At 44.8% G+C, this 24,363-nt stretch overlaps 1 protein-coding gene and 1 long non-coding RNA gene across 2 annotated transcripts in view; one reads left to right on the top strand and one right to left on the bottom strand.

The window, feature by feature from the left end:
• Nucleotides 1-12,560: 12,560 nt before the first annotated feature.
• Nucleotides 12,561-24,363, bottom strand: part of LOC117024487 (uncharacterized) — an 84,945-nt gene continuing 73,142 nt past the window's right edge. Inside the window, exons 7-10 of the long non-coding RNA XR_004423463.1 lie at nt 20,887-21,132; nt 16,015-16,085; nt 14,467-14,588; nt 12,561-13,552 (exon numbers count right to left, since the gene is read on the bottom strand). This is a non-coding gene — a long non-coding RNA (uncharacterized LOC117024487). The remainder of the gene's footprint in view (nt 13,553-14,466; nt 14,589-16,014; nt 16,086-20,886; nt 21,133-24,363) is intronic.
• TMEM174 (transmembrane protein 174) lies at nt 19,676-20,891 on the top strand. The gene is made up of 2 exons (XM_033109836.1): nt 19,676-20,343; nt 20,514-20,891. The coding sequence occupies exons 1-2, from the start codon at nt 19,718-19,720 to the stop codon at nt 20,617-20,619; spliced, it is 732 nt and encodes a 243-aa protein (XP_032965727.1). The 5' UTR covers nt 19,676-19,717; the 3' UTR covers nt 20,620-20,891.

The raw sequence follows: 24,363 nt of genomic DNA on the forward strand, positions 1-24,363 counted from the left end.
TGGGTGTTTTCTGCTACCTTGTCTTCCAAATCTCTAATTTGATCCTCTGCTTTATCTAATCTACTATTGATTTCTTCTAATGCAATCTTCATTTCAGTTATTGTATTCTTCATTTCTAACTGTTTCTTTTTTATGTTTTCTATCCCCATTTTTATGTTTCCTATCTCTTTGTTAAAGTTTTCACTGAGTTCATCTACTCTTCCCAAAGTTCATGAGCATCCTTATAACCAGTATTTTGAACTCTGCATCTGGTAGATTGCTTATCTCCATTTTGTTTAGTTCTTTTTCTGGAGTTTTGTTCTGTTCTTTCATTTGGGACGTGGTTTTTTGTCTCCTCATTTTGACTGACTTCCTCTGTTTGCTTTTATGTATTAGGTAGATCTGTTATCTCTCCCAGTTTTGGCCAGTGGTTGTTTGTACTTAGGTGTCTTGTGGGACCCAGTGGTACAGTCTCCCTGGTCACCAGATCTGGGTGCTCCAGATGTGCCCCTTTTGTGGGTTGTGCGTGCCCTCCTGTTGTAGTTGCACTTTGGTTGCTGTTGGAAAGTCAATGGGAAGGATTGGTCCCCAGGCTGATTGGTTTTGAGGACTGGCCATGACTACAGTGGAGGAGCTGTTGTGCAGGAGCTGACTGCATGGAGCAGGATTCACTTTAGTGGGCCTCTGGTGCCTACTGAGTCTTCCCTTTGGGTGTGTCTTTTGTGGAGGTGGCTGGGTGGTGCTCTGGTGTGGTCCAAAGCTGGCTACTGGGTGGGTTGGTTCTGGGGCCTCTTAGGAGGGGCTCTGCTGCAGACCAAGGTCCGCCACTGCCTGTGCCTAGCCCAGGACCATCTGGTATGAGCTACAGAGAGATCTGCAGATGGTTACTACGAGTGTTGGGCTTGGGGCTGCTTAGCAAGTTATATGGGGAACGCTGAGGCCAGACATTCAAATGTTTAAGAGATTTTAGGAAAGTCTACAGCACAAGGCCAGACAGGCTTTTTGTATGGAAAAGCTGCTAGAAGCAGCTTGGGTACGCCTATAAGTTGGGTGGACTGGGGTCTCAGGGAATTACCAAGGCAGGGTTGTATATAATATATTATATATTATAGTATATAATATATAATATATTATAGTATATACTATGTGTAATACTCTATTAATAGTATATATAAAATATATACTATTATATATACTATATAGTATATACTACATATAATATATAATGTATGTAGTATATAGCATACATAATATATACAATACTATATACTATATATAGTATATAAAATACTATATACCATATATAGTGTATAATATACTATAGAATATATACATCTCCTTATTCTTAGGAGATGTGTGCTGAAGTATTTAGGATTGAAATGTCATGATGTCTACAATTTACTTTCAAATGGTTCATTAAGAACGAAAATATGTACACAAACTATGATCTGCAGATGAGTTGTCTATTTTAGTAAATAAAATTTTATTGGAATATATACTATATATAGTATATATTATTAGTATATTATATACTAGAGACGGTAGTATACATTATAGTACATATTATAATATATACTATACTATACTATATATAATACACTACATAATATAGACTATACTAGTAGTGTAATATATATTATATATATAGTATTTAATATACTAATACAAACACTAATATATGCTGCTCTGCACCTTGCTTTTTTTCATCTAATATCTCCTGGGAATCACACCCTATATAGAGATCTTTTTCATTGTTTTTTTTTTTTTTTTTGGTATAGCTACATAGTACCCCACTGTGTGAATATACCATAGTTTGTTCAACCATTCCTATAATTACGGAAATTTAGGTTGTTTCCAATCTTTTAATATTACAAATAATATTACAATAAATACTTTGTGCTTATGTTGTTTTTGATTTGAGAACTTGCATATTACTAAATTTTCCTCTATAAGATATGTACTTCCATATGAAAGTGACTATTTCCTTAGTTTCAAACCCAACTTTTGGATTTTTGCCAGACTGAGAGGCAAGAGATCCTATTTCAGGGCAGTTTTAATTTACATTTCTCTAACTATGAGTGAGATTGAGAATCTTTTGAAATATTAAGAGCCTTCTGAATCTCCTTTTCTGTGAACTATATGTTTATATTCTTTGCCCATTATTTACTAGATTGTAGTCTAATAAAAAAAGAAAAATCTAACCCAAATCTTTCTTGATGCAAGCAAAGTCACTTTTCTCTTGTACCTACCAGACTGATTTAAATATAAAATCAATCAAACAAGGAAACATCACAATATTGTACCTTACTCCCTCACCCCCAAACTCACTCTAAACCAAAAAGTATTGTTGAGCCCTTAAGTTTTAACTTTTCTTCATAGGCTCTATTGAGTTGATTGGAGTATTTTGGCACCAAAACGTTGTTTCATTATTTTTCAAAGTCATAGCCAGTCAGCTTGTTTTGTCAGAACATGGTGTTATTGACTCACCAAACTGTCACCAAGTGGCAGTTTTGATACCCATGTATGCTATTGGCTCTACATCGAGAAAAGGTGTTCCCCAGCCAGAAATGGGGCTGCCCACCTGCCTTACACTCACACATAGACTCAAAAGAACACGTTGTGGGTAAGGAAGGGGCAATGGCATCATCTCCAAACACATTTCACCCAGGGGGTGGCTGCGACTACTCCTGATTCTTTGGAGGCCTGGTGTAGGCTTCTGACTGGGAATTTCACTGTGAGGTCAGCAGCCAGTTAAGAAGACACATGTATCAAACAGGAAAGCATGCAGAGCCCTGCATAGAGTTGTTCTCAAATAGAGTGGCAGATGGGGCTCACTGGCACCACTCCGGCAGTAGTCCTAAAACTATGTGCAAAGTCCTTGTATCAGTTACCCACTGCTGCATAACAAACTACCCCAAAACGAAAAAAGCTTAAGTAATAATAAACATATATTATGTTATATGTTTCTGTGGGTCAGGGATTCAGCAGCAGTTCAGTTGGATTGTTCTGGCTTATGAGATCTCACGAGATTGTAGTCAAGATGTTAGCCAGGGCTGCAGTCCTCTGGCTTGACTTAACGACAGCTAGACAGCCCTCTTCTGAATGGTCACTCACAGGGCTGGCAGGTTGGTGCTGGTTGTTGGCAGGAGGCTTCAGTTCCTTTCCATGGGGACAGTTCCTTTCCTGGAGTGTCTTCACAACATGATACCTGGCTTCCCTCAGAGCAAGAGATTTAAGAAAAAGGGGCAAATGCAATGCTTTTTAGGATCTAGTCTTGAAGTCACACATCATCATTTCTGCCACATTCTATTCGTTTGAAGCAAGTCATTAAGTCTGGCCCACCCTCAAAGGGTGAGGAATTAGCTTCTACCTTTTGAAGAGAGGTGTCTCAAATAGTTTGTGAACAAATTTAAAGATCAGCACAGTCCCTGAGGCCAGGATGCTTTTTCTCTTTGACCCTTGGCTGTGAGGCATGTCTGGTAGACTCAACGGTAAATCAGATAAGATGGGGCCTCCTTCCAGGTGACTGCTTCCCCACTTAGGAATTGACTTTCACCACACCTGCTTTCCTTTGACCTATTATAACAGTGGAACTGGTTAAAATGAAGATGTCTGGAACTCATCAAGAGATCCTATTTCATTGGGTCCAAGGAGTCGCTGAATCTGCATTTTTTTACAACTATTTCAGATAAAGTGAGCCCTTTGGCCCTGGTCTAGAAAGATATGGTGAGATACTGGCTTTTCTAGCACCATGCTTTTCTGCTGCCCAGCAGTCCTGCCCCACCCCCCAAGGGTAGAGTGGACCCTGTCACTGTATCCCTCAGAGCACTCAGCACCGCACATGGCACAGGGTGAGCGTCATAGATCCTTGATGCGTGGATGATGAGTGGGGCAGTGAATGGGTTCATCAATGATTAAAGAGCAGTTGCACTGACTTTGATGATACTTTTTCAAAGTTAACATTCCCAACATTACCCAACACATTATTCTTGACAAAAAATACTTAACATGACTTTCATGAAAACCCCTCATCTAATGAACAGTTTATAGAGAATACAGACGATGAAGGAATACATTACACCAAACTTTGAGAAAATAACTAGATGAATCGAGAATTTGGGGAATTCAATAAGAGGACTGGCTTGGACTCTTGAAAGAGTCTATGTCATGGGGGGAAACGGACAGAGGTACTGTTCTGGAACAAGGGTCACCAAACTATGACCTGCAGGGGAGTTGTCTATTCTAGTAAATAAAATTTTATGGGAACACAGTCATGCTTGTTAGCTGACCTATTGTCTATTGCTGCTTTTGTGCTACATAGTTGAGAGACTGCCACAGAAAAATCGTGGCAGGCAAACCTAAAGTATTTACTATCTTGTCCTTTCAGAAAAAGGTTGCATCCAGATTTGGTGAAAACAAAGCTATAAAAGATATTAAGATAACTGGGGAATTTGAATATGGCCTGGCTATTAGATAATATTATAGAATGATTGCTAAGGGTCTTCAGTGCCATAATGTTATTGTGATTGGGTGGAAGCGTGTCCTTATTCTTAGGAGATGTGTGCTGAGTATTTAGGATTGAAATGTCATGATGTCTGCAACTTCCTTTCAAATGGCTCATTAAGAACGAAACTATGTGCACAAATACACACAGAGGTGAAACAAATCTGGCAGATATTAATAATTGTTGAAGAAAGTGCAGAGTATATAGATTTTCTTTGTACTTTGAACTTTTCTGACTTTTCAATATTTCCCATCTACTTTCCATAATAATACAGTAGTCATCATCATCATAATTTATTATTATTATTATTGGAAGAAAAGTTAATATTGAGGTATTATAGCTTACCCCAAAGTCTACAAATTCTTCCTAAGGATACTTATGAAGACACAGCTACAGGTATAATTTTCTCCAAATTCTTCTAAGCCTGTGCTTTTGAACAGAACCCCAGGAACAAAGAGTGTTATCTTGTTGCAGCTGTGCTGACCTCTGGCTTCCTTGGCAGCTCGCTGAGGCACAGAGTGTCTCAAAATGCGCTATGTCAGGAATACCAGGTCTGGGGCCACTTCTCCACTGCCCTTGGTAGGAGGGAGGTGAATGGTTAGCCACCTTGCTAACCATTGAAGCCATCTCTGAGTCTGCCCAGGTCGCTCCCTGGCTGAATTCTGCTTGCCAGGCTAAAAGTCTCACAGCAAAGTCACAGGAAAAACAAGGCCCAGGTAGCCCTGTTTGCTAAAGAGTGAAAACCCAGTTTACTTAGGCACCTCACAGAAGGCTACATTTTTGCATTAAAATGTCTTCCCTGAGAGCTCAAACTCACTGATACCCTGAGACACTTTCCAGAGCCGGGGGCAGGTGAGGTCTTGGAGACGAGGGAAGGGTAAGAAAACCTCAGCGCTTCCTTAGTAATGGGGCACTTTTAGCAAGTCGGGGGCGGAGCCAGTGAAGGGAGGAGACTTAGAGTCTGAGAAGGGAGGAGTGACATGGTGAGGTCCAAACCTTGAAAGGGGAGGGGACTGAGTTCAAAATGCACCTAGGGTAGACAGTGTGAGATGTTACAGAAACGTCCAAGGTTAAGGGCTGAAACAAAGTTCAATAGACATGGTTGCTCGTGGGCTTGGGCATGAGGGCCAGAGTAATTTCTTGAAGGAAAGGTGGAGGAAATGAAGGTACAGGTGCAAACTATTTTTCAAGAAGTTTGGTGCAACACTGGAATGGTTGTGGAAGAGAGCGTGAAGCAGGCACAGGAGTGGGTTTTCAGTGTTTGGAGACCTGAGTGTGTTTGAGACACACAGAGAGTCTAGGACAGGGAGCTAAGAGCAAAGAGAATGGGATGAGGTCATAACCCACATGGTTTAGCAAGAAGAGACTTCTCTGAGATGGAGGGAAAGAAAGAAGAGGGCAAAGAGACGGGAGTATTTTGGAGTCCTGGGTAAGATACCAGTGCTACCCAGCCAGTTTTTCCACTACAGATGCTACTTTCACATCTTTAGAAATAAGAATGACTGTAGTTAATACTGCTGTTCTGCATATTTGAAAGTTGCTGAGAGATGTTCTCATAACAAGAAAAAATATTTTGTAACTGTGTATGGTGACGGATGTTATCTGGACTTACTGTGGTGATCATTCTGCGTTATATGAGGCCTGACAATTAAGTACGTGAACTCATCCTAGAAAAAGTGCTATGTACCTCATTGCTGAATATCACTATGGTCACCTTCAAAGCACTCCCTTGGGAAGCTATGCACTGATGTCAGCACCTAGTCCACCCTTCAAAGCAATTTTGGAACTCTTTAACCGGAATGGCCATCAGAGCTGTCATAGTACTGCCCTTGATGTCCTGAATGTCATCAAAATGTCTTCCTTTCAATTATTTCTTTTTTCTTTGGGTAAAGAAAGAAGTCATTGGGGCCAGATCAGGTGAGCAGAGAGGGTGTTCTAATACAGTTATTTGTTTACTGGCTAAAAACTCTCCCACAGACAGTGCTGTGTGAGCTGGTGCATTGTCGTGATGCAAGAGCCATGAATTGCTGGTGAAAAGTTCAGGTCATCTAACTTTTTAATGCAGCCTTTTCAGCAATTCCAAATGGTAAACTTGGTTAACTGTTTGTCCAGTTGGTATATATTCATAATGAATAATCACTCTGATATCAAAAAAGGTTAGCAACAGCATTGCAACAAGTTCTCGAATTTAATTGTCAGACATCGTATACAAATATCAAATCATTACATTGTACACCTGAAACTAATATGTTAACTATACCTCAATAAGAAAAAATAAGAACCTCATTTTATGTATAGATGTGGATTTAGGCCTACTTCTAATCAGGAAGAGAAATCAGAAGAGAGAGAGGGGAATAAAGAAAAGGACAGATGTCTTGGGAGTCTGAGATGATGAGGGAAGTCAAGCGACGAGGTGATTGAAAGGCATGGAAAAAGTGGCAAAGCAGAGAAAGATACAAAGAAGAAATCACATAAAAACCCAAGACATGCATAGTTAGGGCACACACAGAGAACTCTCCTGGGAAAGCAGACTCAGCGTGTCCCTCTGGCCGAATCATTGACTTTCACAGGACAACACACTCTTTTAGGGTCTTTTTAGTTTGGTATGCTTTCTTGCATCTCTAAGGAGAAGTCACACGGCCTATAGCCATTATAGGCAATGCTAGTATTTCAGTCCTGCACATTTGTTTGAGAAATGTTTCTAACTTGGCGGGGATCCATTCTTGTGGAGTAGAGACTGACAAAGAAGGTAGATCAGATTTTGTTTTATAAACATTCACATCCTACGTGTGAAGCATTGTCTTAGTGCCCCTACAGATATAAAAGTGAAAAAAGAAGCTCTGTCTCTGAGGCAAAATGGTTCGGGATGAAGGCTGTGAAGTGGTCTGTAGCAGGGAGCCTGAGCTCAGGGCTGGCAGGCTCAACGGCAGAAGTCCAAGCTACGGTAGGTTGAGGCTCAGAGGTAGTGATTACCTGGAGGAAGGGGCTGTAAAGTAGATACTAGACTGGGCTTTTTCTGCCTGAAGATGGTGCCATCTTAAGGCTAAAGAGGGCAAACAGGGCTTTTGTCATTCTTACGACAGGTCCCTGTGGTGGCTGCCAAAGGTAACACTTCACGGTTTTGCTATCAGTGTTTGGGGCTATCATTCAAGGGCATACTTCCAGAAATATACAAATCAGGGAAATAATATTGCCATCTGAGAGTTAACCTTAAACACAAATCAACTCAGCACATATTGGAGAGACCAGAGATAAGTAAATTTACTGAAGGAGACAGGATAGCTGTAGGGACGGAGTCCCAGAGAGCAGTTTCCAGGCTCTCGGCCTCACGTGGAAAGGTGCTGGCTCGGGTAGTAGATGGCCATCAGCTGTAATCAGATGGCCATCTGTTGTGGCTGGGTGGCCATGAGCTGTTACCGGTTAGCCATTAGCCACTAATATAACTGCCATGGCTATGCTGGCAAGGGGGTTGGTTGGCAGAGAAGCTGACGGTAGATTGCGGCTAGCAAGTGCGGTTAGCAAACGGATGGCGGATTGCGGATCATGTTGATCCTACTTCCTGTGTCTCTCCCGGCCGCCAGCAAGACTAGGATGTAGGAAGACTCCCCTGTTGGGGTACTGGCGGATGTTTGCTTTTGTGTCTCGACCAGCCGCCATCGAGAACATAGTGGTATGACTCCCCTATCTATGGCTCCGTTGTTCTTTCTTTTTGGCCTCACCATATGCTGTGTTCTTGTGCAGGGAGCAAAAGCTGAGTCCCTGCATTACAATAGTTCCTAGGTATTCCAGAAAACAGACATGAATCCCCAGGAGTGTGTGCCTTTACATGTTGTTCCCCCTGCTGGAACGCCCTTCCTTGCATCCTCTAGTTACCAAAATGCTACCACCGATGGAGACTCCATTGAAATGCTACCACCCCATGTACTTTTCTTTCCTGATCTTCTCAGTCAAAATCAACACTCCTTTCTCTACACAGTAAAAGTATGTATTTAACGTTGTTGTCATTCATATTTTACTCTATCTTGGAGTAGAGTTTATGTTACATGTGGGTCCTCCCTACTCCAATATAAACTCCTTGACCAAAGGAACCGGATCTTATTCCACACTCTTTGCATACTATGGCCAATAAATATTAAATGAAAGACTGAGTGAATGAACGAACATGGGTAACCCCTTGACTGTGTGTTGAAAGCTCTGGAAGCCAATACCAGCTCAGCACATTATTAGAAAGAATGCATGCACTCTTACTAGTAGCCAATCACATAAAATCACACATAGATTTCAATTACCTAGTGCACAAAAATGGTTATTCACTTACCCTAGGAGAAGTCTGTCCTATGTTGGGATCCCCAGAAACAGCCTTAGACGGGGGATTCTTGTCCGTGTGGTATGTTGAGAAAATGCTCTCAGGAGAAAAGCCTTCAGGAAAGAAGCGGGGAAGGGGGCAAGGGACGCTAAGCCAGGACGCAGCTCAGCTGGAGACCAGTGCCAGCCTGAGCCCACAGAGTACTGGAGCATGAGTTGTGCCACTGAGTTGGTACTCTGTGAAGCAAGGAGGCTGGCCAGTTGTACCCCCATGTCAGCTTGACTCTGATTGGGGGTTTTCTTGGCGGTGGGCGTACTCCTCTGGGAGAAAAGGCTCCCGTTGGCCGAGGGCAGTTCTCTGGATTGGGGACAGCTGTGAGCCAGTAGCAGCCCAGCTAGAGCATGGTTACCAGGGTTTGGGTAAGGAAATCCAGGCTGGGATTCTTAGTTCATTTAGCACTCATCTCTAATGGTCCACAGGAGCTCTCCTCCTCTAGTCTCCCTGTCTCTTCCCTATTTTCTCCCTCTCAGCCAGCCCTACAGGGTCCCAGTTCCAGCCAACTGGTTCCACAAGTGGTGCCACTGTAAGGGCCACAGGGAATTCACGCAGATGGTGACCCCATATGGCTCAGGTTAAGTTCTATGGAGAGGCACACCCACAGAGAAACAAACATTTCATACACTAATACTATTCACCTTTCCCAGTGTAACTCTGAAGTGTCCTTCAGCTAAAAACGATCTTTCCCAGCAATGGTGAGGAGGATGGGGAATGCAAGGAACAAAGGATACCAGCAAATTTCTACTGTCACCCATGTAAAGATGCTACTTAGAACTTCCTCTACTGCAACCGTGTGACACTGGCTAGGGTCCAATCTAAGCTGCTATAACAAACAGACCCAAAGTATTCATTGAACAAGACAGATGTGTATTTGTCTCTCACAAAACAGCCTGGAGATAGGCAGCTGTGGGCTAGAGAGGGGGCTCTGTTCCACGAGGTCGTGCAGGGACCAGGAACGAGAACCAATCTGCTGTCACATTATTATCCTCAATATGAAGCTTCATCGCACAGGCTGTGATGGTTGCCCCAGCTCTTACTGCCGTATCTGCATTGCAGCCAGGGAAGGGGGAAAGGGTCAGAGGGGCTCACTTCTTTTATATGTTTAGTTATTTGTTCATTCATATTGTGGTAAAATACACATAACATAAAACTTACCATTTTGACCATTTTTAAGTGTACAGTTCAGTGACATTAAGTACATTCACGTTGTTGTGCAACTGTCACCACTGTCCATCTGTAGACCTTTGTTTATTTCTTTTAAGGGCATTATCCAGAAGTGGCATATATCATTCCACTCACTTCCCACTAGCCAGAAATTAGTCATATGGCTACACTTATGTGAAAGGGAGATTGGGATGAAATGTATTCTCTACCCAGGCAATTATGTGCCCAGCTGAAACTCGAAACTTCCCTCGATAAAGGAAAATGTGCAGGCCTAATATCCCCACTCTACCTTCTTCTATCCTCTGTTCCTTTGAGGCTCTGTTCCTTTGCCCATTTGTACAGTCTTGTGTTTGGTCTATTGTCTGTATGCTCGTCATGCGTCTGCTGGCACCAAGGCTGGGTGTTTGGGGTTCTGATGCCTAGAAAACAGAGAAAACAGCTGCTTTTAATTGCTGGTGGTGGGCCATGCATTCTCCTGAAAGGTTGAGTTGAGATCAATTCTTGTAAATAAAAATAATTTTCTTTAACTTATTTGAAATACCTGCTTATATAAATGAATATTTTAATAAATCATTTGGTAAAACAAATAATTGTTTTTAAGATATCGGCCGCTCTAATCTGTCATTCATGTAAATGTGGAGTCAATTCCTAGCTTGGGGCTGCCTACTGCACTTAGCTGGGTCCTTTTGGTCCTGCTACGGCAGTCATGATTCTGAAGAGAGATCAGGACACAGGTTTTTATCACTTCTCAAGGCCAGCTGCTCCTGGTATCTACTGCTGTATAAAAATCACCCCCAAACTTAGTGTCTTAAAGCAACAACAATCATTTTGTTATCTCCTATAAACTATGGGTCTATGGTTTCAGAATCAAGGGAGGGCTTAGCTGGTCACTTCTAGCTCAAGGTCTCTGAAGCAGTTGTAATCACATACTGGCTGGAGTTGTAAGAGAGGAGGGCTGAAGCATCTGAAAGCTGGCCAAGCATCTCTCACCTCATGTAGTCTTAGGACAGCTCCATGTGGAACTGCTAAGAGTTCCTCACACCGTGGCTGCCCCGGGCAGTCAGACAGCTCACATGGCGACTAAAGGCACCCAGAGCGAGTGCTCCAGTGAACAATGCAAGCTGTGTTTGATGACTTAGCCTCAGAGGCCACTCAGCGTTCCTTCTACTGTACTCTATGAGATAGTCGCAAAAGCCCACCAGTTCAATGGTAGAGGAAGTAGACCCCACCTCTTAATGAGAGCAGTGTCTAAGTAACAATGTAAGAAGAGAATGAGCAATGTCGTCACAGCCATCTTTGGGAAAATCAATCTGCCACACCAGCTTTGGCTGATTAAGAGCTTTGTGAGCTCCAGAAGATGTGAGGTGGGAGTCCATATGAATTCTTCTTGGGTGTTCCAACTTGAAATTTGTAGGTGTCCTAGATTTTGCTTATTTCTTTTTAATTTGAAAGATAAGCAACACTGTTCTGGAGAGAACTAGTTTTAATACAGAAGAGTCTTCTGCTATAGCAGTCTCCTTGGCAAGGAAAGCAGAAGCAGCAGCAACAGCAAACAGAAGCATCTGGAAAGAGTCTCCACAAGGATCTGCAATTGGCCACGGTGGTTTTCAAGGAAGAAGCTACTGGAAGTCAGTTTTCCTAAAGTATAATCAGTGTCCTCTACTTGCTCATCGTTTCTGCTCTTAAGTTTTGTTTACATGTGACTAACATGGCAGCTCTTCAACTCTCCTTTCTACAGCATGGCACTTCCGGTTCAGCCAATGGCCTCCATCTTTTAGTCTCCCAGTTTCTAACAGAAAATCTGATTTCCCAAGCTATGGTTTTCAACCTGGCCACACAGGTCACAAGTCCCTTCCTGATAGAGTGACCAACTTGTCCTCATTGCCTCTGTACTTTTCCAGTGTTAGCACTGAAAGTCCTGCATCCTGGAAACCCCCTCAGTCCCAGGCAAACCAGCATGGTTGGCCACCCTGCCCCCTATCTATGGAAGGGCTGCTCTTGTATCAGATGCCCACCTCAAGAATAGGAAGGCGGGTCAGCTGGTATCCAGCAGGCCTACTATCTTTCAGCAGCATGGGGTCGCTTCTCTGAGGAGTTGGGCCATCAATGATCAACCTCTCTAGTTAAAACTATACCTGGATGAATTTCTCATTAGAAGGGAAGAAATGAGGTATTGTAAGAACATGTGCAGCAGTTTGATGTAGTAGAAAGAGCAGTGCAGCAGGAGTCAAAATACCTGGTTTCTGCCACAGAGTGGCAATAAAACCCTAGAGCCAAAGAATTCATCTTCCAGAGCCTCAGTTTCTCCACCTGTAAAATGAAAGAATTAAACTAGGGCTTGTTTCCTTTTTTACCTTTTGTTTTGGAATTTCATTCTAGAGGGTAGAATTACTCATATGCCTCAAGACAAGGTCTGCTATTATCATTGTTAAAGGAAGTTTCTCCCCTCCCTTCAGCTCCCCTCTCTTACCCCCCTTCCTCCTCACTTCCTGCTTTTCCTAAGCACCATTTAAAAATTATCTCCATGGGTACTAGGTATTGGTCTGTAAGGCTCCTTCCATGGTGACATATTATGGTATGAACATGGTTTAATATTGCAGAGTGCTCTGTTATCCCGCGTTCTAGCTACCTGGAATCAAATTATTGGTGTGTTTTCTAGAGTGGCAGAGGGGAGAAGAAAGTATCTTTAATCACCCCCCCCCAATTATATAACTTTGGTCTGCACGAAGCAGACCAAATGAATTAATATGTAGAGCACGTTAACGAGGAATAAATGAAGTGTTGGATGGCAAGAGCAGTTATGAATGCGTCTTTGGGCCTCTGACTCTCTGAACTATGAAGCCTTCCCCAAACCTCCCAGATCTGCGGTCCTATGAGCTCTCACTGGAGGAACTCAGCTTCTGCATGAAGCTGGTGGACATTTTTCTAGGGGAGATGGGAAGAAGGGTTTCCTGGCTCTGGCTCTTCTTTCATCAAGTACAGAAAAGTATGGCAGACGCCTAAGACCTCCGCCAGAGATGGACCTCAAATAGTGCGTAAATCTGCAAGCTCTGACTCTTCCTCCCCAGGCAGGAGAGGACCCAGCCGGCGTTCTGCCCAGAGAGTTCCTGTGGTTATTAGTGGTTATTAGCAGAACAGTGTCTCTCAGGCGGAGCTGCTCTCCTGGTGGCATTGAGGCTAAAGGAGCCATGTGGTGTCTGGGAACGGGCTGCAGGTGGGGAGCAGCTGTGGGGATTGGCCCCTCATGTTATTGCCTGCCTACGCCTGGTCGAATGGATTCCATTTCAGGCAGCAGCGATTCACACTGGGTGGCCTCGGCCTTCCCTCCCACGTCAGTGCCACCGAAAACTACCCAGAAGGCTGAGAATAGCGTAGCTCCCCTTGGAAGAAACAGGCCCTGCTGAACGGCGTCTCTTCTCTCCCATGCTTGCTGCTCAACGAGGTCTTACTCTCCATTCAGGCCTCTCGGCAAACTCAGGCAAGATCCTGGAAGGTTTGCAGTGGGTGGCCACGTAGTGTAGTCACATAGCGGGAACCTGCGCCTGTAGAGAACAACCTTGAGTCATATCCCCGGTGCATAAGCAACAATGAGCGGACAGAAACATAATCGCAGGAGAGATAAGCAGACCCAGGGAAAGTTTTTAAAGTCAAGCATGAACATTAGTTAAATGAGCTGGCCTGTAGTTAACTTTACCTCCTTATCATAATAAAATACACTCTCGTTGGCGGAGATTTAAGATGCTAATGAGACATGCAATGCACGAAGTAGCATGTAGGTCCACGGCACAGGCGCAGGGAAGGACCCACCTCAACATGCTTTGGGGAGGGGAAAAAAAAGAGGAAGGAGTAGCCCCGAACCCCAAGAGCCCATAAAGCCGCTGTACCTGTAAACCTCGGGAGCCACATCCATGCTTCCCTGGAGAGTGCTCCCTGGGTGCACCAAGCTTTCACTTTAATAAACCTTTCTCTCTGCAAAGCTGTTTTGCCCACTCTCTTGGTTTCTCGTCTGACAGCGGCAAGGACCCCTGCGCCTGTAACAGTTTGGTGAAGCCCGTGAAGTTATGGTGGGGTGAGTGGAGGGCGGCTTCAGGTTCCCCCAAGTGGCACACCTTCTCACCTGACCTTTATACAAAGGTACCTCTTGACTCTATTCCAGGCCTTAACTATTTCTGCTCCTTTGAAGACGCAAAACAATGACAACAAAATACAAAATATAAAATAAGCATACACACACACACACACACACACACACACACACACAAGGCCTACTGTTTGCAGCCCTCTCCCCACATCTTGGCTGATTCTGCATTAAGATATGTGGTTTCCATCTTGTGTTCCTCTAGTTCCTTAGAGGAGGAGATAAATGCAGTTACAGGACTATGTACACACTTTATGTAAGTGTCTTCCTTTGCAGTGATAGGACTTCAGTTGACCCTAAGAATCAGAGAAAATTCACCTTGGCCTTCATGCCTCATAGCCGTCATCCTCAGTATCCATGCAATGGCTTCAGGGCCTCCTGACAAGGGCCTGGGTGCTCCAGCCCTACCAGGGACCCTCCTCAAGTAGCCAAGGAGAAAGCTTAAAGAAACAGAGCAAATAAAATAATTATAGCTGATACTCGCTGAGCTTACTATGCTATGTGCTCTCTGTATTATCTCACTGATCTTCATATTCTTATGAAGGAGGCACTATTATTTTTATAAATGAGGAAACTCTGGCTCAAAGAGTCAAAGCAGCAACCCAGCTACACAGCTAGTAATTGGTAGAGCCAGGATTTGATCGCAAGAAAGATTTCAAAGCCTGAGCTGTCAACCACCACATATGTATAGAGACACACACACACAATGGTGCATACAATTGGTTTATACAGAGTAATCATTTCTATAGTACTCACAGGATCATAGGTGGTTGGGGGTGGAAGCCACCCTGGAGATCTCCTACCTAACTCCTTCCCAACTTTGCATTTCCACAAAAAAGAAAACTGGGGACTTGCCTTAGAGAAATAGCTCTCGATTGAGCAAGCATCAGAATCACCTGGTTAAAACACAGATCTCTGGACCCAAAGCACAGAGCATCTAATTCAGTAGGTCTGGGGTGGGACTCCAAATTTGCACTTCTGACCCGGTCCCAGGGGATGCTGATGGTCCTGGGACCTCACTGTGAGAACCACTGCAGTAGAGTCAATTGGATGTGTTAAGGCCCATAAGACCCACTGCAGTTACGTAAACTGTTTTAGCAGTGCTGATGAAGCCCAGACAAACACATTCCCAGGAGGGTCATTCTTCTCTGAGTCACTTGTTCCTCAATAGCTCTCTTTGGCTCTCAGCAACAGAACAGAATGTGGTGGGCAGAATGCTAAAAAAGCCCTCCTCCAAAAAAAGATCCCATATCCCTTATTCTCCCAGAACCTGTGAATGTGATAAGAATATCATTCCTGTGATTGTCTTATATTATATGGCACAGTTGACCTTAAAAAGGGATTCAATGGGTGGGTATAATTTAATCACATGGGTCCTTAAAAGCAGAGCACTTTCTATGGCTGTCTCAGCAGAAGAATAGGGAAGAAGAAGATAGAATGGGAAGTCAAGGAGATCTGAAGTCTGAGGATGACTAGAAGTTCTGTAGCTGTTTTGAAGGTGGAGAAGGCCACAGGGAAGGAAAGTAGTTGATGCTAGAAGCAGAAGTAACTTCTGGCAAGGAAACAGGCCCTCACTCCTGTATTTACACGGGGTTGAATGTGCCAGCAACCTGAATGAGTCTGGGGACAAATTCTCCCCTAGAGCCTCCAGGTAAGACTGATGTCTGACCTACAGAACTAACTGTGAGCTACTAAATGAGGGCCATTGTAAGCCTCTGTTTGTGGTTATGCCACAGTAGAAATCAAATACACAAATACAAAAATATCTGAGTTCCAAAGGGAACTACTGCCCGACACAGACCCCTACCCCCCACCTCACCATCCAGAAGATCCTCAGACCCCAAGCTAGGCCCCCGGGAGGCTCACCTTGTTGTTTGCTGAAAACGTCAGTGGCTGTGACCTAAATTCCAACTCCATCAAGGTAACATTCATGTTAGCTGGAAAACAAAAAGCTAAAGGTTATCCAAGAGAACACCTGGAGAACCACCTGCTGCAGCAACCCTCTGCAGACACAGCCTGGCTCAAGACCACAGGCAGAGAACACTTGTCAGCGAGCATGTGTCCTTCATGGAAGAGCAGTTTGAAAACAGTTTAAGAAAACAGATTGTCCTCCTGCACTGCTGCGCAGTCAGATAACATAATTTCCTGTTGCTGAGATTAATCATCTATAGAATTGAGGCACCGTCCCTCACCTGGTTATTGGGAAGCTCAAGCAAGAGGCTGGGATAAATGTGCAGAATCCATACAGCAACGATCCCCACCCCCTCCAATATTCTTGTTATTCTTGTAACAAAGTAAAATGTGTGGGGACAGTTTTGGTTTTCAACATCACCATGGTATAGCTATGATTGCACAGCTATGGCTCAACCACCATGTCTTTTTATTGTAAAACGTGAATATAACTATCTGTCGCCATAATCAGACACAATTCAAGTAAATGAAACAGGTTAGCAGTGGATAATCCCTATTGAGATTTCCTCCAAACACTCTCCTCCAAATAACCTATAGACACCCAACATTCATTAAAATGCAGGTTCATCTTTCAGGGTTGAGGTTACACATCTGGTCCATTCGGAACACTTAACTATGCATCAATCCTCTCTCCACAAGTCCTATGGGGGTGCAGTCGAGTAGCATATGTGGTCTTGTTCATGTTCCCTGCAAGTCTGCGACCTTGGCCCTCCGAAGGCACAGAGCTGGTCAGGGCATGGCTTTCAGATCCTAGCCACCCCTCTACATGACAGCTGCCTGCTTTTGCTGCTCTAGCCCTAACGACCAGCCATGTCATGGAGGAAGTACCTGCCTTATGTGGGACACCAGGGCCAGTCTAGCTTCTGGATTTCTGAGCAGGGTCAGGAGCTGTGCTTTCTGATCCCCTTTTCCTCTCATAGCTACGGGATGCAGAATTGAGCCCATGGACCAGTTGCCTTGAGAACCTAATAATGCCCTCCAGACCTTTTCTGACTGTGTTGATTTTCTCATGATTGCGGGATGATGGGGCCAGTGACAGGGCCCTACGGTGCTGAGCAGAGCCGCCTGCCCCCTTCCTACTGTTTCTTTCTTCTCCCCCCTCGCCCTCTACTGTGTCTCCCCCTCCCACAGTGAGCCGGGTGTTAGGGAAGCCAAACAGTGTCTTTTCTACCCAAATGTTTGGGAAGAAATTCTTTCTGAATTTTGGAAATGTTGAACGGTTTTGAGACACATTATTTGAAAACATAACTAGCAGATTGCTGTTTTTTCATGTTGCTCAAGCTCATGGCTTTGTTTTATTTTATTTTGCTTTTCATGTGCTTTAAGTGGTTGAAATATGTGGTACTTTTTGTTACTAGAGAACTGGTGGTATTTCATCCGTGGTCAAATCAAAGAGAATATGGCCCAGACTGCTGTGAAAACAGATTATACGGCAGGATCACGGTCTGAGCAGCTAGATTTTTGAAAGATGAATTTGTCACTTTACCAAACTTTTTGAAAAAGGCATTTGATCTCTCTCTCTCACACACACACACACACACACACACACACACACACACACACACACACTCTCTCTCACACATCTTCCACAAAGCAATTTACTTCCTGCCATGATGTATTCTATCAAATGTTTTGTGAATATACGACCATGCTAGTTTCACTTCCCACAAAAATTCTCTGATAAGCTCTGAAAACCTTTTTGTGGTTTTAGTGTCACTTTTCATTCATCTCTTTGAACTGTAATCATTTCAAAATTACAATTTTTAACTAGGAATGTGGATTGGTGGTTACAAACAGGAGGTTTGATGTGTAAGTCTGAAAAACAGTGAAAATATACAAGGAACTCAGGAACATTCAGAACTGGACATTGTTGATGACTGTGTCAGAGTGCTGCCCATGTAGGTCTCATCAAGAACTTGCCAGCAAATAAGAATGAGGTTATTAACCAAGCATGAGTGAATGAGGATACGGTATGGTTGAACTAAAATCTTGGGACACCCTTGGATGTCCACACGGACAAAAAGGAAAACAGCATCACAGACTCAACAGTGAAAAGCCCATATTCCTTTGTGGAAGATTGTATTTTCCAGTAAGCAGCAATATCTCCTATCGCACATGTTCTTCTTTACAGTGACCTTGACATTCTTCCCATAGACAGGAAGAATCTAGTTCCCTTCCTTTTGTATCTGGGTTGGCTTAGTGACTTGCTTGAGCAATCGAATGAAATGGGGCAGACCACTCTGATTGCAACACACTCCATCCTTGCTGCTCCAGGACATGCCCAGGAAGATAACCTGCAGGGTCATCTGCTTGCCTTTCCATCTGGTCGGCAGTGAACTTGGAGATTACAGGTTTTGTCCTGTAGCAGGGAGAGGCATTTTGGTGGGGGAAAGAGTCCCTCAGTCTACCAGGAGCACTTGGAATCAACTTGGAGTAGGGTGTCCAAAGATTCCTGATGGCAAGAGCCACCTGGCGCACTTATTCTCCCTTGGAAATTTGGTTCTGTTGTTCTGAGTTTTGAGCTCAGATTTTTGCCTTTTAAAAAAGTGGCCTGGATGATTTTTATCATCAGGGAAGTTTGGGAAGCCCTGACTTAGGGCAAGAGGGCAACTCTTTTCCTTCCGTTCAATGCTGTGAAAGGGATCTGATATAATATTTAACCACGGAACACAGACGTCTATTTGCACAAGATCTGTCTGGGGAAAAAAGAAGGCTACTATTCTGTGGAGGAAGACATTTGTGGGGTTGCTTTGAAGAAGCTCTGTAGTTATGAATGACAGATAATGTCATTGAAGTTGGAGCTTTCTTCTCTACATCAGCTTGGGTTTGGTTGCAAAACACAGCAGGCCTGAAAATGCAGCTGTTTACTTCACCTTGGAGGCCGGGGACTAGGCTGCCACCTCAGAGGGAGGGTCTGGAGCACATTTTCCCCCGAGACACCAGGTCACGCCTGATGCTCATTCAACCTCTGCCAGGGATGTGGGACGTGGGAGGGTCTCCTGTGGAGTCCTTCCTCTGCCACAGCTGGAATTATTCCCCAAATGCTGAAAGCAAAGGCACATGGGAAGTGAGAAGGAATACACACAGTCAAGAAAGAGGTGTCTGCCCATTTCTAATGAGCTGACCCAGCAGGATAGTTGGGTTAGGTGTCTGAGCATGTGGTCAACACATCAAAGGCCATAGCATAACCAGAGGTCCTGGGGTCGCTCTGCCATTTCTACAATCCTGGTTTTGGTAAGATGCTAACAGAGCCTTGGAACAGGGCCTTAAGTGTCCAGAAAAGCACCTCCTAGGACATAAGGCAGCTAACTTCATGCTTTTGAATGAGCGAATAAAAATGTGAGTGAGACAAGAGCTTGTCGTTGAATTGCAGAACAGAGAACTGCAATTGTTGACACTATATGAGAAAGTCTCCAGTGGCATTTCTCAGACCTTTATTCTTCTAAACAAAGTTCAGGCCTCTGCCTGTTCTACTCTGTTAACCACAGAAGCCCAAAGTTCTTCCATAACTAATCTGAACCTGTGATTCCCTTGCTCTGTTCTTAGGAGCTCTCACAACCCTTTTCCCTTCTAAGAAGCGGGTGGTTGCCTGAGGACGATGGAGCAGGGCAGCAACCGCTTGGAGGACTTCCCTCTCAACGTGCTTTCCGTCACTCCTTACACACCCAGTACGGCGGACATCCAGGTGTCCGATGATGACAAAGCAGGGGCCACCTTACTCTTCTCAGGCATCTTCCTGGGACTGGTGGGGATCACGTTCACCGTTATGGGCTGGATCAAATACCAAGGGGTCTCCCACTTTGAATGGACCCAGCTCCTTGGGCCCATCCTGCTGTCAGTCGGGGTGACATTCATCCTGATTGCCGTGTGCAAGTTCAAAATGCTCTCCTGTCAGTTGTGCAAAGACAGTGAGGAAAGGGTCCTGGACTCGGAGCAGGTGGCAGGAGGACAATCATTTGTTTTCACTGGTATCAACCAACCCATCACCTTCCACGGGGCTACTGTGGTGCAGTATATTCCTCCTCCTTATGGCTCTCAAGAGCCCCCGGGGATAAACACTGCCTACCTGCAGCCAATGGTGAACCCTTGCGGTCTCACACTGTCTGGAGCAGCGGTGGCTGCCGCACCAAGCCCTCCTCAGTACTGCACCATCTACCCTCCAGAGAACGCTGCCTTTGTTGACGACCAGGACGAACCTTCCTTCGTGGATGGTGGAAATGACAGGTATGGTGTGTGGGGGGGATACTCCCCTTCCAGCTCTCACAGTCATGGTCTATCAGGAAAGTGACAGGCGAATACAAATCTCTGTGCAGCCGGTTGCGAGGTTGGTGGCATTGGTTCTGGGAGTGGTGCTGTGGGCTGTAACACATCTGTGTTTTCTACTCATCTTTCAGGTCCAGCCCTGAGGTTGAGCAGCTAGAAGAGACACAGCTGGGACACGAGGACTCTGCCGGCTTCTCTCCTCCCCCCTATGAGGAAATATTCTGCCTCCCTCGCTAGAGACTATGAGGCTGAGGGGAAAGTATTTAAGTTATTGTTGCTGACAAATGAAGTGCTCTATGCTGTGACCTTCAGAAGTTAGACAGCAGAGCAGCCCAGGCTGCCTGGCAGATACCATTCAAAGGGGAGGGTGGGAGGTTGTGGGAAGTAAAATGTCTCAGATGGGTAAAAGTTAGGCTGGGATGGACAAATTCCTTTCTGGTACAGCTAGAAATCTCCCACATGCAGTTCAGGGGCAAGAATCTCACCTGTTTATCCAACACCCACCTCTTTCCTACAGGAAGGCATTGGTGTCTTAATTTTAACTCCAGCAGCCAAGGGAAAAATCACTACTGCTGGGACGTAGGGAGTTTCCATAGTCATGAAAGTGGGGGTTAGGAAGGAAGCAGGGGCGAGGAAACAGGTCCAAGTGGAGATTTCCCAGTGTCTGTTCTGTCCCCAAAGTGGATGTGCTTATCCCAAACAACTTGGTGGCCATCTGGTGTCCCTTGAGGAGTCTGGATACTTCAAAGTCTGTAAAAATAAGTAAGTAAAACAAATAAATAAATAAATGAAATGAACTAAAGGATATCTCCTGTTAGAATATTAGACAGCTGGCAAAACTGTACAAAATAAATAATAATAGGACAATGACGTCATGAAATCCTTAAGTTATCACTGAGTCACAGAGACTCTTGGCTGCTGATGTCCTTAACAGCAAGGTTGAAGCTTGACGTGTCCACCTCAGGTTGGGATCTGTGCTGAGCACTAACTATCTGGGCCCAGTGGTCAACAGGACCCGGGGACTTCTCTAAGCAGCCATTGATGAGTTCTGTTGCATTAGAATAGAGCTGCGGGTCAACACCTGGAAAATTGTGAATCATGGAAAAAATCTTTATGGCCAAGACAAGCTCACCTTCTTTATAAAAAAAAAAAACTTGGCTCCCTTCATTTCCCTGGATCTGGACTGTGTAATAAACAACCAGAACAGATTCACAGACTTTGGAAGAGACAGTTAAAACCATCAGGTTTTCAAAGAAAATATTTTCCTTAGGCTACAAAGTAAGGCCATTCAAGGTAAGGGAGGCTTACAAAAAGCAAGACAGGATTTAACAATTCTTTAAAGGTTTGATACAATGCTTATATATGGAGTGACTTTTACTAATTTTTACCAGAAATATCCAGTTTTCCAGGGATATGATTAATATAAGCTTGGTATATTAATGTGAGCTGTAGTATATCTCAGGAACAAAAGGTTTTTATATGAGAATTCATTTTCATGTTTGATGATAGAAGGTGGTGGAAAAATATAATTCAGTTTACAGAGACTAGCTTTAGTCTCAACATATTCGTGGAATACCTAATTCCTAGCTGAGGGCAATTGGCTCTGGGGAGGAAGTTGGGTGACAGGGACAGGTTTGAGCATCACCAGTGTCCCACCAGCAGTGACACTTGGAGCCCTGCGTGCTTGCCTCCCTCACCCCTTTCCCTCCTCATCCTCATCTACCCCACGACTTTCTGTTCCTGGGTTTGGATTATAATGATCACCCAGGGAAGCTCAAATTGGATAAGATGTTAGGAAAGGATATCATGGCATGGAAGCTGGGAGGGTAGGACAGCCCCTTTGTCTGAGTGACGCTGGGAGTACCATAAGTAAGGAAGTGGTCTTGGGGAGTTTTTAGCTCCAGGCAGCCGTGTCATTCAGCACCAATTATCCCTGTTCCAAGACAGAGAAAAAGTGCTAACTGTAGAAGTAATTGATGCTTCTGAAGGCAGTGCATCAGAGTTAACAGCTTCAGGAGCTCAAGGTGGGAGGCCAGCCTGTGACAGTCAGGGGGTCAGAAAAACGGAATTTGTTCATTTACTCAACATTTATTGATTGAGCATCGACTCTGTGTCAGGACCGGGGCCATCGTGTGGGTACATAACAGTGAAAAACCAAACCAATAGAAGAGCAGATATGGCTCTGCACTTGTGGAGCTTCTAGTCTACGGGGGGAGACAGATACTGATCGCTTCTTCTCTGACACCAGTGAGGGGTCCTGGGGCTTTAAGAGGGGTTTGGACTCGTCAGGAGAGTCACAAGGGTTTGCCTGGAGGGAGTGAAGTCAGTGCCCTAGCTGCCTGTAACTCCAGGAAGCAGTGTTCACATGAATAGTCGGGTGACTGGTGTCGTTCAGCCTCTGCGGGTTGTCCTGGTTGCTGCATAGCTGATCCCTATACAAAGAGGAGCAGGGAGACGCCTGGCAAATCCCCTGAGTGGGAGGCAATATTAGGAGACACCGTGCAGGCTGTATAAACCTTTACTTTCACTGCTGCTACAACCCTCAAACAGCTGTCTGCCTGTACCAGCTCTCTTGATTCAAGACAACCCCACAATGCTCTCTTTCCGTCTTTATTTGGGGGTTGTGGGTGCTAACACGACGGGAAGCCCACTGAGTGGCCCCTGGACTGATATCGGTCTTTGCTTCATCTCTTTGACCAGCGAGGACCCATTCCTGGCAGAGTTTCTGGCTTGTCATCCAAACATGTGCCTTTTATCATTCTCTCTGTATCTTATCATAGATGAATAAAGAACTGTGATCTGGGGATAGTGAATTGAGTCCATCTGGCCCCGGCCATACTAGCCACCCTGAGGTTATCAGTGAAGGAAGTGGCCTGCTTTTGAGCATGTGCTCAAAGGCTCAGTGTCTGGGCCAGCTTTGTACAACATTTTAGTATATCTTTGCAGAGCAATTAGGAAGCCATTAAAGTGTTTTAATGAGATGTGCGATCTGATGCTGAATACCTACCATTAGGGCAAGACCCAGAGGCACATAGGGCATAATACTGACCTTGCTGGCAAAGCTCAGACCTAGGTGACCAGAACCAGGAGACATCCCTCTCCTCCACCCGCAGCCATCCTGGGCCGTGCAGGTAGGCTTGCTCTGGCTGTCTACATGGAACCCCAGATAAACAAAAAGGTCTCGTTAATCAAAGCAGACAAGTTTCTTAAGAACTTAACCTTATCTGGAAACATCTCCTGCGAGCCCAGTTGGGCTCCTTTTGGCTGGAGAGACGGAAGACAGCTGACACTCTTGGTGAGGCAGAGACGGGATCATCCAGGCCTGGGGAATGATACCCAGACACCAATGGGAAGAAGCTTTCACAAAGCTCTTAGGACTTCTTTCTTCCCGTGAGCCAGTGGAGGGGCTGATCTCTTTCTTATGCAACGTGAACCTGCACTCACTGCCTTTGGCAGAGCTCTGGGAGGCGTCTGTCTTGCAGGGGTGGAGAGTTTCCCAGAGACTGCAGTCCAGTTCTCTTTTGCTTCAGTGAGCCAGGCACAGGGCCGAGCTTCAAAGGCACCACATGGCTTTATGCTATGACACCAGCCCTTTCAGTGCTCTCCCCACTTTTTTGAGCAGTAAGTACAAAAATAAAGCCTCTTGTTTGTGAAGAGCTGGCCCTGGGTGTCTGTTTTCAGCTTCTGACCTCTGGGTCTCCTCCCTGGCCTTGTTTACTGTAAGATGAGTGGAGTAGGTTTGCGATGAAGCCCCACAGCCCTGGGCAGCTGGTGTTTCTCCTCCACCAGAAACTCCTCACGGTAACTGTGGGGTAGATGCCTCCTTACCACCTGAGAGGAGAGAGATTCCCACACACGTCAGGGAGGCGACTGCGGCTTAGTTCTCAGTAGTATCCCCACCTGTCACAGAAACCAGGGCGCTGTCTGCAGAGACTGCAGCTCCCACCACGGGGCATTCACCAAAGATCTCATTCAGACCTC

The sequence above is a fragment of the Rhinolophus ferrumequinum genome, chromosome 7 (genome assembly GCF_004115265.2).
Source record: "Rhinolophus ferrumequinum isolate MPI-CBG mRhiFer1 chromosome 7, mRhiFer1_v1.p, whole genome shotgun sequence".
Lineage (NCBI taxonomy): Eukaryota > Metazoa > Chordata > Mammalia > Chiroptera > Rhinolophidae > Rhinolophus > Rhinolophus ferrumequinum.